We start from the raw sequence: 14,066 nt of genomic DNA on the forward strand, positions 1-14,066 counted from the left end.
TGAGGTTGAGTTGACAATATTTTCATAAAATAGCCATTATATGTACAAGTCAAACTTCTTTTGCATTAACATGTATAAAATTCACTAAGTACAAAACTATAACTTACAAGAATAGCAACAAATGGAGGAAACCTCAATTAACCTTCTCCCCACTCGCCAAACGTTGCTTTTCCTCCTCTACTTGTTGAAGCAATACTTCGAGCTCTGCTTCGGTCAATCCCTCTAGTCGTTTCTGCAAAGTTTATAATTCAAATCAAGAATGTACCATCAAGAATGAGATTTAATCCATACCCCGGAAATAATTGTGCATAATTTGACAAGATAGATAAATTGATATGAACCTCCATGACTTTCGCTTCATAGTCACGAAGTTGTTGAGCATATGTCATTTCTTTGTTTGAGACTCTAAAGATGTATGTAGATATCCATCCAACAGTTAGTCCCAAGACCAGTACCAGCTGAACGACATTTCCAGCTTGTAGTGGGTCGACTCCAAAATACTGCAAAAGAAAAAGAAAAGCCAAAGCTATTAACACAAAAGTCAAAACCAATTGAATGAAAAAGTCTACTGTAGGACCATTATCGCATGCTGGCGTAGAGCAAGTGAGGCAGCTAGACCTATTACGTGCATGCCTAGCTCTGATACCATACCGAGTTTGTGAATCCAACTCAAAACTCATAGGCAGTAAGTGGATGGGTCCTAGATATTATTTACTGGGTCATGAGAGTTATCTTTGTCCATGTGGGACTATTCTTACAAACACATATGACTAAGTAACCAACAAGATACCTTATGGACTTGATGAGCGAACAGTTTTTGATGAGCAATGACAAGATCCATGTTGGATGAAGTTAAGATATTGAAAAGGAAAAAAGGGTACCTCGAGTCCACTTTTTAGCCCGACGCCTGCCCCAGTAACTCCTACTCCAATCAGTATAACATCCTTCCTTGAGTATCCAAAAGGTACCTGCTAATTGGAGTAGACAAATTCTTTCAGATATAAAACTTCATATCAATGTTTCGTCAGATAACAACTAAACAAGAGATCTTCAAAATTGAAGCAAATTCAAATCCGTAAAAGTGACAAGTATTGAAGACATTATAAATCATGTCGTTCGGTTTAACGCTTGACAAAAGTTACTTATCCCAACTCCCAATTATCAAAAGGTTTCTCAATGATTAGTTACAAGAGCGAGATACTACATAAAAATGCTCGAAAATGAATGTGACGATAACGACGATACTCGGAACAAAATGAATTGCTAAATCATGCCTTGGTTTGGGTAGAGGATTTGGAGTCATCTTCACTGCCTTCAGGCGATGAGGAACCACTACTTCTGGGAATTAAGGAGAAACCTTTCCTTGATTTGATCTTATTGGATTCTCTCCTCGGAAAAGAGGAACTTTTTCTTGAAACTGAACCTTGGGAAGTAACTCTTCCTGTAAAACCCATTTTAGAATCCAAAGTGTCATAACGAAACACAAGAAACTACAACACAAACAATAGAGATAATCAATCGCATACAAGAAACACAAGAGGTTAGGTGGTTCCGACTGTAAAACCTACTCCACGACGAACAATGACAAGATGATCTTACTATGTATTGCAAACAAGATTACAGATATTTCCCAAGAGCTTCTTATCAATAACCCTAGCACTCTGTCTGTGTCTCCTCTATCCCCTCTCACCCATTGCCCAAAAATGGTTTTTCAGGTTTGAGATTAACCCATGAATATATAATCCCCAAAATCCAAATTCCAGTAATAACACTGTGGGTATAGCTAGTTATATATTGTTTATATCCATTTCAACTAAGTTGAAATTAACCACACAGAAGAAAAACAAATTTAACATATAAATCTTCTCAAAACCACCATTGACAAAACACCCAAGATGCAAAAACTAGTTTTTCAAATTGTTCAAAATCCAATTTTAAAAAAAGACAAGGAACAAAAATGTAATAACTTACTTGGAAATTTATTCAGAGGAGAAGATGTGAAGAGTTTAGCTTTGGGTATTGATTTTAGAGAAAACCCATGACCAGATGAAGAATTAAATGAAGCTAATGGTGGAGGAGAAACAGAGAGACTTGCCATGAGAGAGAGAGAGAGAAGAGAGTTGAATGATTCTAGTTTTGGGATATACTGTGAAGAGTAGTTCTTTCTCCACGACCACCCATTCACAAAATAATGAAATATCTACTGGTCTGGTCATATGGTTGGGTAATTCCAGTTTACTCCCATGGTTTGTATCCAGCTTTCTGTTAGGCATCCCATCTTGGCTAAATTTGAGCTTGCCCCCTTTTTTATCTAATATCGGTTATAATATTCTTTTCCTTCCTATTCTTTTCCTTCCCCAATTACCCTTGTCGATTGATTGTTTCTCTCCAAATTACCCTTAACCATTTATGGGGAGTTTTAAAGGTGACCCTTACAAGTGTTTAAGGCGCCTTCCTCAAGGTAAATTTGAGGGAGAGTTAGCGTCTTTAAAACTTTCCATTATCTCTCCCTCTCTGCTTCTTTCTTCTTCCTCTCGGATCTCCATCATCATCATCCTCATCTTAGTTAGATCTCATTTACTTTCTCATTCTTCCCCTTCACATTGTGTTCTCACTATATGGGCCTCGTTAAGAAAAAAAAACACATCATTGGGAATAAAATCTCCCCTTTGGCAAAGTAAGGGTTTCTCCCTCTCTATTCTATGTTTCAGATCCTGTCTATTCTAATAAACTGTCCTTTTTAAGTTACTACACGAAATTTTCATACTGAAGCGAATAAAAATGCAATAAATTAGTTCAATTCAGATAGAAGAACGGAATCTTGTACTGAAGCCAACTAGCCAAGATTCGATACGCAATAAACACCAAATTCACATATATGTGCAAATTGAAAAGAAACCAATAAAAAACACATTGGTTCTTTACATGATACAAAAACTAAAAAAAATAATCATAACAACCAAGAAAGAAATTTATCCACAAGTACATTGCTTGTATTGTTATGTAATTTTCTGTGCATTTTGTAACTTACAACTTCATAGACATTAAAAGCGTTTCATCCTTCGATGGAGAAGATGATCCAACTTCGACCATCTGCAGCCAAGTAATCAAATATCCAGTGAGATAACTAGAGCATACTACATAGAGTAAGATAAAATCTTGATCTTATGACAGATAATACTTGGATCGAATTACAAAAGAGACGAAGAAATACATCTAGCCTAGTCCAAATGCCATAAGATGTCCTAAAGTCAAAACCTGTTAGGGATGTCGTACCTCAAATCCCGCTTTCTTGTACAGTTCTTGGCCAGCCTTGTTGTCAGCATTTACATGGACGAATAATTGGCTCATACCTATTAGCGTGAGCAAGGTAAAAATTCACAAAAATGTGACATCAAAATAAAATGTTTAATCAATACAACAAAAGGGAAAGTGGAAATAAAATATGTTTTAATGGAAGTCATAGAACAAACAGCGTGAACGCCGAGAAGAAGCACCTGCTGATGTAGCAACATCAGTTGCCAAATACAACATATTTGAAGCAATTCCCTGGCGACGAGCAAACTTCGACACACAAACATTCGCAATATAAGCATATGTATGTGCACCACGGGACCCGTGACTTGCCATAATAGAAGAGGTTCTCTGAATTTCCTGGAGGCAAAGTTTGACTTTTTATACATACCATGATATATGTTATATAGTAACTATAATAATCCATTACACCAAGTATGTTAACTCTTCACTTCTAATGATCCTAGTCCGATTCAAATTGCGATAAAACAAGTCAACAATGAACCATATCGGCAAAAACTGACCCAGGTGCTTACCCCAGGGTATGTTTCCCCTCGCAAAAATTGCCGGATGCTGATGTCCAGAGTTCCCACAATGCTATTCAAAACAGTGCGTCTAACATTTTTCTCCTCTTTCTTGACCTGAAATTTGAATTATTAAGAAATAGAGCGAGTAAAGAGAATAACACCATAAGATGGAAGTCGAACACTAAGTTTGATAATAAGGCCAACGCTCGTGATATAATGTGGGTCACTTGTCTAATAACTGTAAAGATGTAACCCTCTCTCTTGGATGTCCAATTAGAAGTTGATAGTTTAGTAATTAATATTGTAGATATGCAAGTAAAGGAATGCTGGTAAATCATATTCCACACTGTGCTTAATCTTATTTCCCCCATGAATGTGCTTGCTCCTATTTCAGAATCTAATCAGTAAGCACAACTGACAACCAAACCAAATATGACCACCAATGGACACCAAAAGTATAGGAAAACAAGAAACTTCATCGAATTAGACATATCCATTTGATAGTATATGTTTTATTACTAAGTAAATGTAGATATTACTTTAAGAAATAACAATAAAAAAGTTAAACATTTGAGTACTATAATACGAGCATACATACCGCAACAAGGCAAAAACACTTCAATGAGTTTCCATCTCGCATTGCACACCGGCGTTTCAAAGCATAGAATTCCTGCCCACATTTGGAAAAAATAAAAACATCGACCTTCGGCAATTTAACCATATAATAATGAAATGGTTTGTGAACTGACATGAATATAGATATAATCGACACACACAAGGATCCATATTAAGATCATACGATGTGTCTATCCAGTAGTGCATAATATTTCTCTATAAATAAATGTTTGAGAGGTTACAAGAAAGAGATGCTCACCTGCTCAGCATACTTCCGTTTGAAACTATCGACATGCCTGGATAATGAATTAAGCCTACTTAGTAACTTTAACTCAAGTATTAGAGGAGAATAGGCAATTAAGCAATCGAAAACATACACATGATAATAATGAAAGTCAGAGGGCCAAAGCTATGAAAACGGGACTGACCGCATATAAGACGATGCTTCATATTGGGCTTCTGCTCGTAACCATGCAGCTGTCTGCGATGTAAAATGATAAAAGGACAACAACGAAAAAACTGAAGTACTTGTAAGAACACAAAGAGAAAAAATCCAATTTATCCTAAACATTCAGAGAAGTAGAGACATAGAGGCTTCATTTAAGACATAAACGTCTTAACATGGGGTGCAGAAAGTCAAAGTCCCTCTATTTTAGAAAATAATGAAAGTAGCACCGCACAATAGCATAATTAACTAAGAAAAGTAAGAACTTGCATCATGCAAGCAAAAAATATTCATATCGAGGGTCATCTCTATACATGATGCAAGCCCCAAAGTTGTAGGCTTTTCGACTTACAGATGGTATGCTCTGAGCAACACCCCTTTGAGAACTACAAAAGGGGTATGCTTCATTTCAATGAACCAGTTTCAGAATATAATTAATGAACAAAAACTCACCCAGTATTCTTCATCTACCATAGCTCCACGAGCAACGAAACGGTCAAAGACTCTAGTTTTAACTCCACAATATTCGTCGTCAGTTACTTGTAACCGGTCAAAAGCTAGTTCCGGCAACCTCAAGGTTTCACTCTTAGAGACTGATGATTGCTGATTACTCTGTGGGCTATCATTGCACTGTACTCTTATAGTTCTCCATCTAGTGTACAGAACAGGAAAGGATTCCCTGATAATAGTGATATGGAAGAGAAAGGTTAATAGCATTCAGATTTTTTGTCTCTCTCGTGAATAAACAAACAAATGCTCGTCGTGTGAAAACCACGGATTTATGCAGAAAATTTGCATATATATTTTGATTCACTCAAAATACCCAAACATGTGTATCATCTTATTGAAGTTCTAACACATATCAAGTTCATGAAATTGTATCGTTCGAACTTTTGCCTACTTAATTTTTTGATGTCGAGTTTGTTTATGTACTAATTTCTTACTGTTCTAATACATCAATCATTCTTATGCCAAATTATTATCCATTTCATTTCAGTTAGAGCTGATTCCTGGACTTCTAAAAATCTCTAATTCAATAAATCAATTCCAAAAGCAATTATAAATTTGCATTCCTGGAAATAGAATAGTCTTTCTTACCTGAAGGGATAAGATGGAACCCTAAGGTCACAAACCAGAGGGTTATTATGTTTGGTTCTTTTGACGATCAATTCTGTTATTCCAGGCATTTGAACTCCTCGAAATTCAGTAACAAACATATCCTTGAGATCCATTTCCAAGTGAAACATTCTTCGGACCTCAATTTCATAAGAATCCTTTTGAATTAACTTATTAAAGTCTCACACTTGCACCATAAAAAGCCCTAGTAAATGCATAAAAACATGATTCAATCCATCAGAAGTGACAATTTTGAAGTTCCAGTTTGAATGATCTAACTTCCAATTCAGTAAAACTGTAGAGAGAGGGAGAGAGAAATGAGTAAGAAAATTTCTCCCCTTTCTCTGCAACTAAAAAACCGAAACCCTAGAACATCATCTACTGAGTATTCATCCAAGGCTCACCTGTCGGACTATCACGAGGTATAAATGTCTTAAAAATGTACAAATCTAATAGAAATCTGACACGTATGAAATCTATTCATTATTTACTTAGATCGTGGAGTACTGAATCATTATAAAATGGGTTGCTTTTATTATGGATTTTATCCGGGTATCCGGTGTTTCCATGATCCCCGATTTGTGTTTCTTCTCGAACAAACGAGTTAACCGGCGACACTAGACCGATTACCTAATCGTCGATTAATTCGTCTCCTTTCTCGCATTAACTTGGGTTTTGCTAGGGTTTAGCCGTCTCTTCAAACTCAAGGTTTGATCTTTTAATTCTTCATTTCCCCATTTTTCTTATCATAATCTCAATTTATTGAATCATGACTTCATCTGCTTCATTTATTCATCTTTAAGGCATGAAAATGACCGTCAAATTAAAAAAAATTTACAGATTCTTAGAGTTCAAATCTGATTTTAGATTGGAGAACTGTATAGAGAACACATAAATAGACAAAAAAGGAGTAGAGTTTCAGCACTTAAGAAAACCCTAGATGGAGAAAGGAACTTATTTACTATTTAAACTGTGAGTTTGGAACTTCATCGCTAATATAATGGGATCATTGTTTGATTATCACAAGATAAGGAGTTCTATGAGATGTAGTGCCGCAATGTTACAAAGGTTCTCTTCTCCATTATCAAATGAACCCATCAAGTTTGGCCCTTTTAACTTGAACACACAGAAAAGATGGAAGAAGCCAGTGGATTCCGCACAAACACGTATGGAAGAAAGAACGAGAGATCTTAGGCTTGACAAATTGATGCGCCAGTTAAAGAGATTGAAAATAGTCTTGGGGTTGCAAGAATTGATGTCGAATCGTAGAGGCCCGTATGTATCATTACAACTGATAGCTAGGTGGAGCAACATTGTGGGAGTTAATGTAGGTATAGGTGTTTTCCTTCGTAAGTACCCTCATATTTTTGAGATATTTACACACCCTAGGAGAAGAAATCTTTGTTGCAAACTAACTCGGTATATGACTGATTTAATTGAAGAAGAAGCTAAGGTCATTAAGGAATCTGAATTAGACATTGTCCGGCGTTTGAAGAAACTTCTTATGATTTCGACTACGGGCACTTTGCATATTCATGCTTTAAGACTAGTAAGAAGAGAATTGGGGTTGCCAGAGGATTTCAGAGACTCGATATTTCTGAAGCATCAAAACGATTTTAAGTTAGTAAATCTAGAGATTGTTGGTTTGGTTTATAGAGATGAAACCTTGGCTGTTGCTGAGGTAGAAAAGTGGAGAGAGAAAGAGTATATGGAAAAATGGTTAAGTGAATTTGAAACTAAATATGCTTTCCCTCTCAATTTCCCGACAGGTTTCACATTCGAGAAAGGATTTAGGCAGAAACTGAAGAATTGGCAGAGGGTACCTTACTTGAAACCTTACGAACGAAAAGAGGTTGTTCGGATCCGTACTTGTGGTGGGATGGAGTGCTTTGAGAAACGTGCAGTGGGTATTCTTCACGAGTTTCTCAACTTAACAGTAGAGAAGATGGTTGAGGTAGAAAGATTGGCTCACTTTCGAAAGGATTTCAACTTAGACGTCAATGTGCGGGAGCTTCTTTTAAAACACCCAGGAATTTTCTATATATCTACTAAAGGAACCACTCAAACTGTGTTTCTTAGAGAAGCATATAGCAAAGGGTGTTTGATTGAATCCAACCCTATCCATATAATCCGAAGGAAAATGCTAGACCTCTTATTACTTGGTTGTAGAAACAGAAACAGTAAAGAAATCCAACCTCAGATGGAAAGCAAGGAAACAAACACCAACGCCCTTGATGATAATATATCTATCGGCTCTAGAGAAGGTGATTGGGTACTTCCCATATTAGAGAACTTTGATGATCAAAATCGTGAGGACAATCTCAGTGATATTACTAACACATCAGAAGAAGAGCTTGACGAGAACTATGAGACCAGCAGAACTCGGGATTATGAAAACCACGAGGGTATGTTTACAGATTCATGAGTTTTCTACTTCATTTTCAATAACGGTGCAGCTTTCCTTTGATCTGGGGCCGCAGCTACTGTCTTACCCTTGTCTCTTTCATCTTATTTACAAAGCCAACTGAATGTGATATAAAGAAAAGCGAGATTTCCATACATTTGCATGATAAGATCTACAGTTTATTATGTTAAATGGATTTTGTGTAGTTACTTATCTTTGCTTCCTTCCCATGCCCCTGAATTGAATACTAGATGAGCAAAGATTGGCTGGCTGGTTTCATGGGTGGAAAGAAGAATTTGTATAGAGTAGACTGGTTTATATGGGACTTCCACCCCTCTGGTTTGAGGGACAACACCCGTCATTATGAGAGTCTATTTGAAGGAACATTGAAGTGGCGGTTTGAGCTATTCAGTTGGCAAAGAGAATTGAATAAAATCACACCTGGTATTGATGAAAATGATCGAAAGCCAGCAAAGCAGAAAAACGGATTGCGTGTGAACAAATATAATTCTTTCATTACATGAATACAATATGGACCTAGCCACCTAGGGTCAACTTGCCATGAGTAATGTTTATCTGCAAGCATGGACACCCATATATATATATATTCATTAATTTTCTCCTCTATGTAAGTTGATGCTACTACGGTATCAGGAGAAAGCGTAGCGATGAACAACAACTTCATCAGCAGGCTAGTAAGTTACTTCCTATGTTTTATCAAATTAAACATGAAATTTCGGTGACTCTTTTACTTTTCAAGGGTACACGTAGACCAATGTGAATAATGTTCTATTTATATATGTGGTGATATAGAGGTTTAATAACTTCATCGATATATCTCAACCTTGTTTGCAACTATTTGAAGAGGTTACTGTGTTTGTGACTATTAGATATGTGTGTTTTATTATCATCTACTCAATAGATGCGAATTCAAACACGATTTCTCAATCTGAGAGTGTTACACGGTCCATGGGATGGTGGACTTGAGCCATTCACCATATAACACCCTAATAGCTTGTATATGCACTTGTGTTTGAGCAACCATACAAAGGTTCCGACAAGATAGTACTTGCAGTTCTAGTGAAATAGCCCGTGGTCTGATACTTTTTTCCTTTAATAATGATATGGGATTTATTACATGCTGGAAAGCCTCTTCCACTGATCTAGTACCATCAGAGTGTTTGTTTTTTCCCAAGCAGATCTGAAATGTGACTTGAGCAAGATTTCAGACTGTTCATTTTTCTCTGATTCGTGATGTCTGACTCGTCTAAATGATTGATTTGTGTTGATTTTAGATCTATTTGGCTCAGACGATTCAGATTCGGACAATGAGGAAAAAAAAATTCTGCCTACACTTGAGAGGTCTAGAAGTTTCTATATGCTCACTTTGAGTAACAGCTTCCACGTGTCTAGTTTGATGTCTCAGGCTATAGAGGCGTTCTACTTGGCATCTAAGAGGCGGACACACTCAAGTTCCTGCATTCTTGCTTTTACAGATTTTGAAAAGCTAGGAACTAGACTTGTTTGCTAGCTTTATTTCGGGATAATCGTACAATGACTCAGAAGTAAAATCATATCACCTTGTTGACAGTTTCTTTCAATGATTTGCAGCAGCTGAACGGCTAGCAACATGTTTCTGTTTATTCCGACAAGATGATGGCAAGGCCGCAAAAGTTAGTCGAAGCTGATGACAACGCCCACGTCATTGGCTCGGGTAAAGTTTTGTGTACTAGCTCTGGCCAACTAGAGAGCATCCCTGTTGCATCATGCAGTTCACACAATTAAGTTCCTTGGGAGATCTCAAGAAAAGAAGAAGAATTGCAAAAACCATGTTAAAGGAGCAACTTAAAAAGGAAGAACTAAAACAACATAAACGAAAGAAACTCTGAAAGTTGTGTTCTTCACGAGGAGCAGAAGCTCCCAATTCACAGCAGCAAGAAAACAGTTTTTCGTCCCTTATTAATATGACGTAAAGGATGCAATTATTTAGAATCCGAAAAAATTAGTTAGCTCTTTTTTGTCTATGTTGTCTTGCAAGTATAATTCATATAGTATAACATAAATATTCCAACGTCTTTTAGTATACGCTACATGCGTTGACAGTTAAACCAAAAAAGTGTCACATTTCGTGTATTGATGACACAATCTGTATTTCGATTCTATATCATTAAGATTAAAAACAGTAGTTAATGAGAATGTAGTTGGTTAGTTTGTAAGCCACAATTAGGGGTGGGAAAAAGGCCCCCAAGCCCGGATTCGCCTACGAACCGCGGAGCCCAATGGGTACCCGGGTTGCCCGTCAATTTAATTGGGCACGGACGGACAACCAAACTTTGTCTAAGTGCCCGCCCGATTTGTCTGAATATCCGAACAGACAAATCGAGTAAGTGACCGTGAACTACCTATCTGATCCGTTTCCGACACTTAGCCACAACTATCAAATATTCAAAATATGTGGCTTAAGAGATAGAGATCAACTTTCGTCGAACTCTAAATCGTAGGGGTGAAACAAATTTTTTTCTTTTTGAATTGCTCAATGTGTGCCTCGAACCCTTGATCTTTAAGGTGGAAGATTATACTCTTACCACTCCAATGGGTGAAGGAAAGTTTTTTCTTTTACTCTAACCAGTCAATTTGATTATGTTCTCAAAACAGTAAAAAAATATCTGATTGGACGGGCTTATAGCCCACCAGCATTTCGGGTCCGAAACAAAATATGATGCCCTAACTTCACTACCAAAGTACCAGTATAAATTGAAGAAGTTGGAAGAAGCTTTATACAACCTTCCCTCTAACTCTGTAAAGCAGAAACCCTAGAGAGAGAGAAAAAAAGGTCTAATGAAGAACACTGGAGAAAAGAAGATGGAAGGAGAAAATAAGGATGATAAGCCAATTGTTAGAGACATCAGACGCTATTACTGTGAATTCTGTGGTATTTGCAGATCTAAGAAATCTCTCATCACCTCTCATCTCCTCTCCCACCACAAGGTTCATCTCTCTCTGTCCCTCTCTCTCTCTCCTATATATGCTATTATTCGTGGATCTGGGTTGTCGATGAAATCAACTAGGGTTTTGTGCTCATTATTTTGCTTATTGGTTTTCCATTACAGGAAGAAATGGAAGAGAAAGGAGTTAATGAGGAAAAAGATGAATCGAACTCAAACACATGTGAAGAGTGTGGTGCTAGTTTCAAAAAACCAGCTTATTTGAAGCAACATATGCAAAGTCACTCTCTTGAGGTACCCTTCTCTGAATAAACATAGATATGCCCTAATTGAGATCATACCCTTTTCACTTTCATCATCTAATCTAGTTCTTACTCTTTTGTGGTTTTGTTTCAATATCCAATTTTGTTTATCTATCTGAGCTAAGAGAGATGAATTCCGTTGATTGTTTGAATAGTTTTAGTATTCAATGTTGTTAATAGATAGATAATGTTGCAGGATTTAGGGTTTACTTGGTCAAATTATCTTCTGAAATTTCGATGATGTAATGGCGTGAAGCATTGGATCCCATATAAAGAACTCCAAAATGCGAAAGAGGTGGAATTCTATCTTGAATGGACTAGTAACAGGTTGGGGGACCTCCTGTGAAGCTCCTTCAAGCGAGCCTCAGTCACACGCTTGCTTAATCTTTGTGAGGTTTGGGGATTTATTTTGTACTTGATTATCATTCTTAATCTAAATTATGATTAAACACCCACACGCTTAAGGTTTAAATCCGTAACGAAAAAAGTTTGACTTGTTGCAGAGGCCATTTTTGTGCCCGGTTGATGATTGTAACTCGAGTTATAGGAGGAAAGACCATTTGACCCGCCACTTACTTCAGCATCAAGGGAAACTCTTTTCATGTCCTGTTGAAAACTGTAACCGGAGATTTGCTTATAAAGCTAACGCGAAGCGTCATGTGGAGGAGCTTCACGAAGGTGAAGATGAAGAATCTTCTTGTGACGGTAATAATGACAAGAAACATGTTTGCCAAGAAGATGGGTGTGGAAAGGCTTTCAAGTTTGCCTCGAGACTGAAAAAGCATGAAGAATCTCATGGTAAATTTCTACCATTGCCATTTTTTGAAAGATTCTGATTCTAAGTGCAAATTATGGTGATAATTTAGAATAGTTGTAGTTATGTTTTGCTAATTGTTGATACAAACTACAGTTAAACTGGACTCGATTGAGGCAGTCTGCCTTGAACCTGACTGCATGAAAGCTTTCACGAATGCTGAATGCCTTAAAGCCCATATACAATCTTGCCACCAGCATGTTTTGTGCACCATATGTGGAACTAAGCAGTTGAAGAAAAATTTCAGGAGGCATATGAGTATGCATGAAAAGACAGGTCCTCCTGATACCGAGAGGATAAAATGTAGTTTCGATGGCTGCCTTTGCACATTCTCTACGGTAAGAATCTAATTGCTTTCGTAACTAGTTCATATATTATGCATTTTTGTATTCCTTGATGATAGTGGGACTTGTTTGTATCAAAGCTTAATCAAAGGATCAATCATTGAATTATTTTTGGCACAACACCACTTCCTCCATTTTCTTTATACACATGGCTAAGCTTGTAGCAAATGTCAGCCTTCGATTGTTTATGACAGTATTGGTTTTCAACATTCTTTTCCCTTGACTGGTGTAAGTAAGTCAGTCCCTTATATGTTTGTTTCTTGACATGCAGAAATCAAATCTCATTCAGCACGTGAAGTCTGTACACCTTGAGCTTCGACCATTTGCCTGCCGAATCTCTGGATGTGATAAAAGATTTCCTTTCAAGCATGTGAGAGACAATCATGAGAAATCCGGGTGTCATGTTTATACTCATGTAAGTAATTTGGTTTTCGTTCTTCCTCCAAATGACATCTTCTTCCAGCCTTTTGTAACATACGGTTTTTATTACGGATCTACAGGGTGATTTTGAAGAAACAGATGAATTATTCCGATCAAGACCAATGGGTGGGAGGAAAAGAACTTGCCCAACTGTAGAAACTTTACTCAGGAAGAGAATCACTCCTCCTGGTCAGACTGATTCACTTACAGGATCGGAATACCTTGCTTGGTTACTTTCTTCAGATGACTAATGTAGTGCTTGAGAACCGGTTTCCTCTATTTATATATAGATGTTTATTCAGTTGAACGTTTTGAGTGGCGAGTCATATCTTACAAAATGTAAATCCGTTGTATGATAATGAAGTACTTTTTTGTCTTTCCTCGTAAACTAAGAGATCTCGTGTACTTATTAGGTTCCCCCATCTAGAAAATCTAGCATCAACCGAACACTTTCTTGCTTTTGATGCACTTGTTAGGTTCTTTTGATTGCATAGATCTATCAACACTAACAACCCTCACGGTTCCTTGCCTAGTACCACCATTAGGCCACCACATAAAGTGATTGAGCATATTGTAATGCTAGAGTAAAACCCTTTATATAAGATGGACTAAGAATTCGATAAACCATTAATATCTTAAGAACCGGAAGTAAAAAAGTACTTTTAAATGATACCCATTCAACAATCATCAATTTTTTGTCTTTTGTTGACAAATACTTGTTTTGTTCGACTTCATATTGGTTCTATTGTTTTTCTCTACTTCTTCATCTTGCCTCATATAAGTGACTCAAGTGAAACCAGGCTTTCGAATGTAAATCTTTCTCGAGGAATACTTCGATAC

At 37.0% G+C, this 14,066-nt stretch overlaps 4 protein-coding genes across 10 annotated transcripts; 2 read left to right on the forward strand and 2 right to left on the reverse strand.

The window, feature by feature from the left end:
- Positions 1-2,187, reverse strand: LOC147558908 (uncharacterized). Its single transcript, XM_086660670.1, has 5 exons — positions 1,972-2,187; positions 1,275-1,441; positions 882-968; positions 342-500; positions 1-232 (listed from the first exon to the last, which is right to left on the reverse strand). The coding sequence occupies exons 1-5, from the start codon at positions 2,096-2,098 to the stop codon at positions 134-136; spliced, it is 639 nt and encodes a 212-aa protein (XP_086516796.1). The 5' UTR covers positions 2,099-2,187; the 3' UTR covers positions 1-133.
- A 619-nt stretch (positions 2,188-2,806) lies between these two features.
- On the reverse strand, positions 2,807-6,370 carry LOC147558909 (GCN5-related N-acetyltransferase 6, chloroplastic-like). Its single transcript, XM_086660669.1, has 9 exons — positions 5,980-6,370; positions 5,335-5,560; positions 4,865-4,917; positions 4,696-4,732; positions 4,420-4,491; positions 3,831-3,935; positions 3,498-3,654; positions 3,277-3,353; positions 2,807-3,093 (listed from the first exon to the last, which is right to left on the reverse strand). Exons 1-9 carry the CDS (start codon positions 6,126-6,128, stop codon positions 3,028-3,030), a joined length of 942 nt encoding a protein of 313 aa, XP_086516795.1. The 5' UTR covers positions 6,129-6,370; the 3' UTR covers positions 2,807-3,027.
- Positions 6,371-6,513: 143 nt separating this feature from the next.
- On the forward strand, positions 6,514-10,472 carry LOC147558910 (Ubiquitin carboxyl-terminal hydrolase family protein). 7 transcript variants are annotated; one of them, XR_015234462.1, is made up of 4 exons: positions 6,556-6,705; positions 6,838-8,402; positions 8,653-9,096; positions 10,013-10,472. XR_015234462.1 is itself a non-coding variant. In XM_086660666.1 (3 exons), exons 1-3 carry the CDS (start codon positions 6,998-7,000, stop codon positions 10,017-10,019), a joined length of 1,623 nt encoding a protein of 540 aa, XP_086516792.1. In that variant the 5' UTR covers positions 6,514-6,997; the 3' UTR covers positions 10,020-10,472. The 7 variants fall into 7 exon arrangements, 5 of the variants coding, with proteins under 5 accessions (XP_086516792.1, XP_086516790.1, XP_086516794.1 ...); XM_086660666.1 differs by lacking the exon at positions 8,653-9,096 and adding an exon at positions 9,697-9,907 and having other exon boundaries at positions 6,514-8,402; XM_086660668.1 differs by lacking the exon at positions 8,653-9,096 and having other exon boundaries at positions 10,013-10,423.
- A 675-nt stretch (positions 10,473-11,147) lies between these two features.
- Positions 11,148-13,614, forward strand: LOC147558911 (transcription factor IIIA-like). Its single transcript, XM_086660672.1, has 6 exons — positions 11,148-11,389; positions 11,512-11,640; positions 12,152-12,446; positions 12,559-12,800; positions 13,078-13,221; positions 13,307-13,614. Exons 1-6 carry the CDS (start codon positions 11,240-11,242, stop codon positions 13,475-13,477), a joined length of 1,131 nt encoding a protein of 376 aa, XP_086516798.1. The 5' UTR covers positions 11,148-11,239; the 3' UTR covers positions 13,478-13,614.
- The last annotated feature ends 452 nt before the right edge of the window (positions 13,615-14,066 follow it).

This window comes from Eschscholzia californica, unplaced genomic scaffold (genome assembly GCF_041429995.1).
Source record: "Eschscholzia californica isolate CP2 unplaced genomic scaffold, dmEscCali1.0.p SCAF_2, whole genome shotgun sequence".
NCBI lineage: Eukaryota > Viridiplantae > Streptophyta > Magnoliopsida > Ranunculales > Papaveraceae > Eschscholzia > Eschscholzia californica.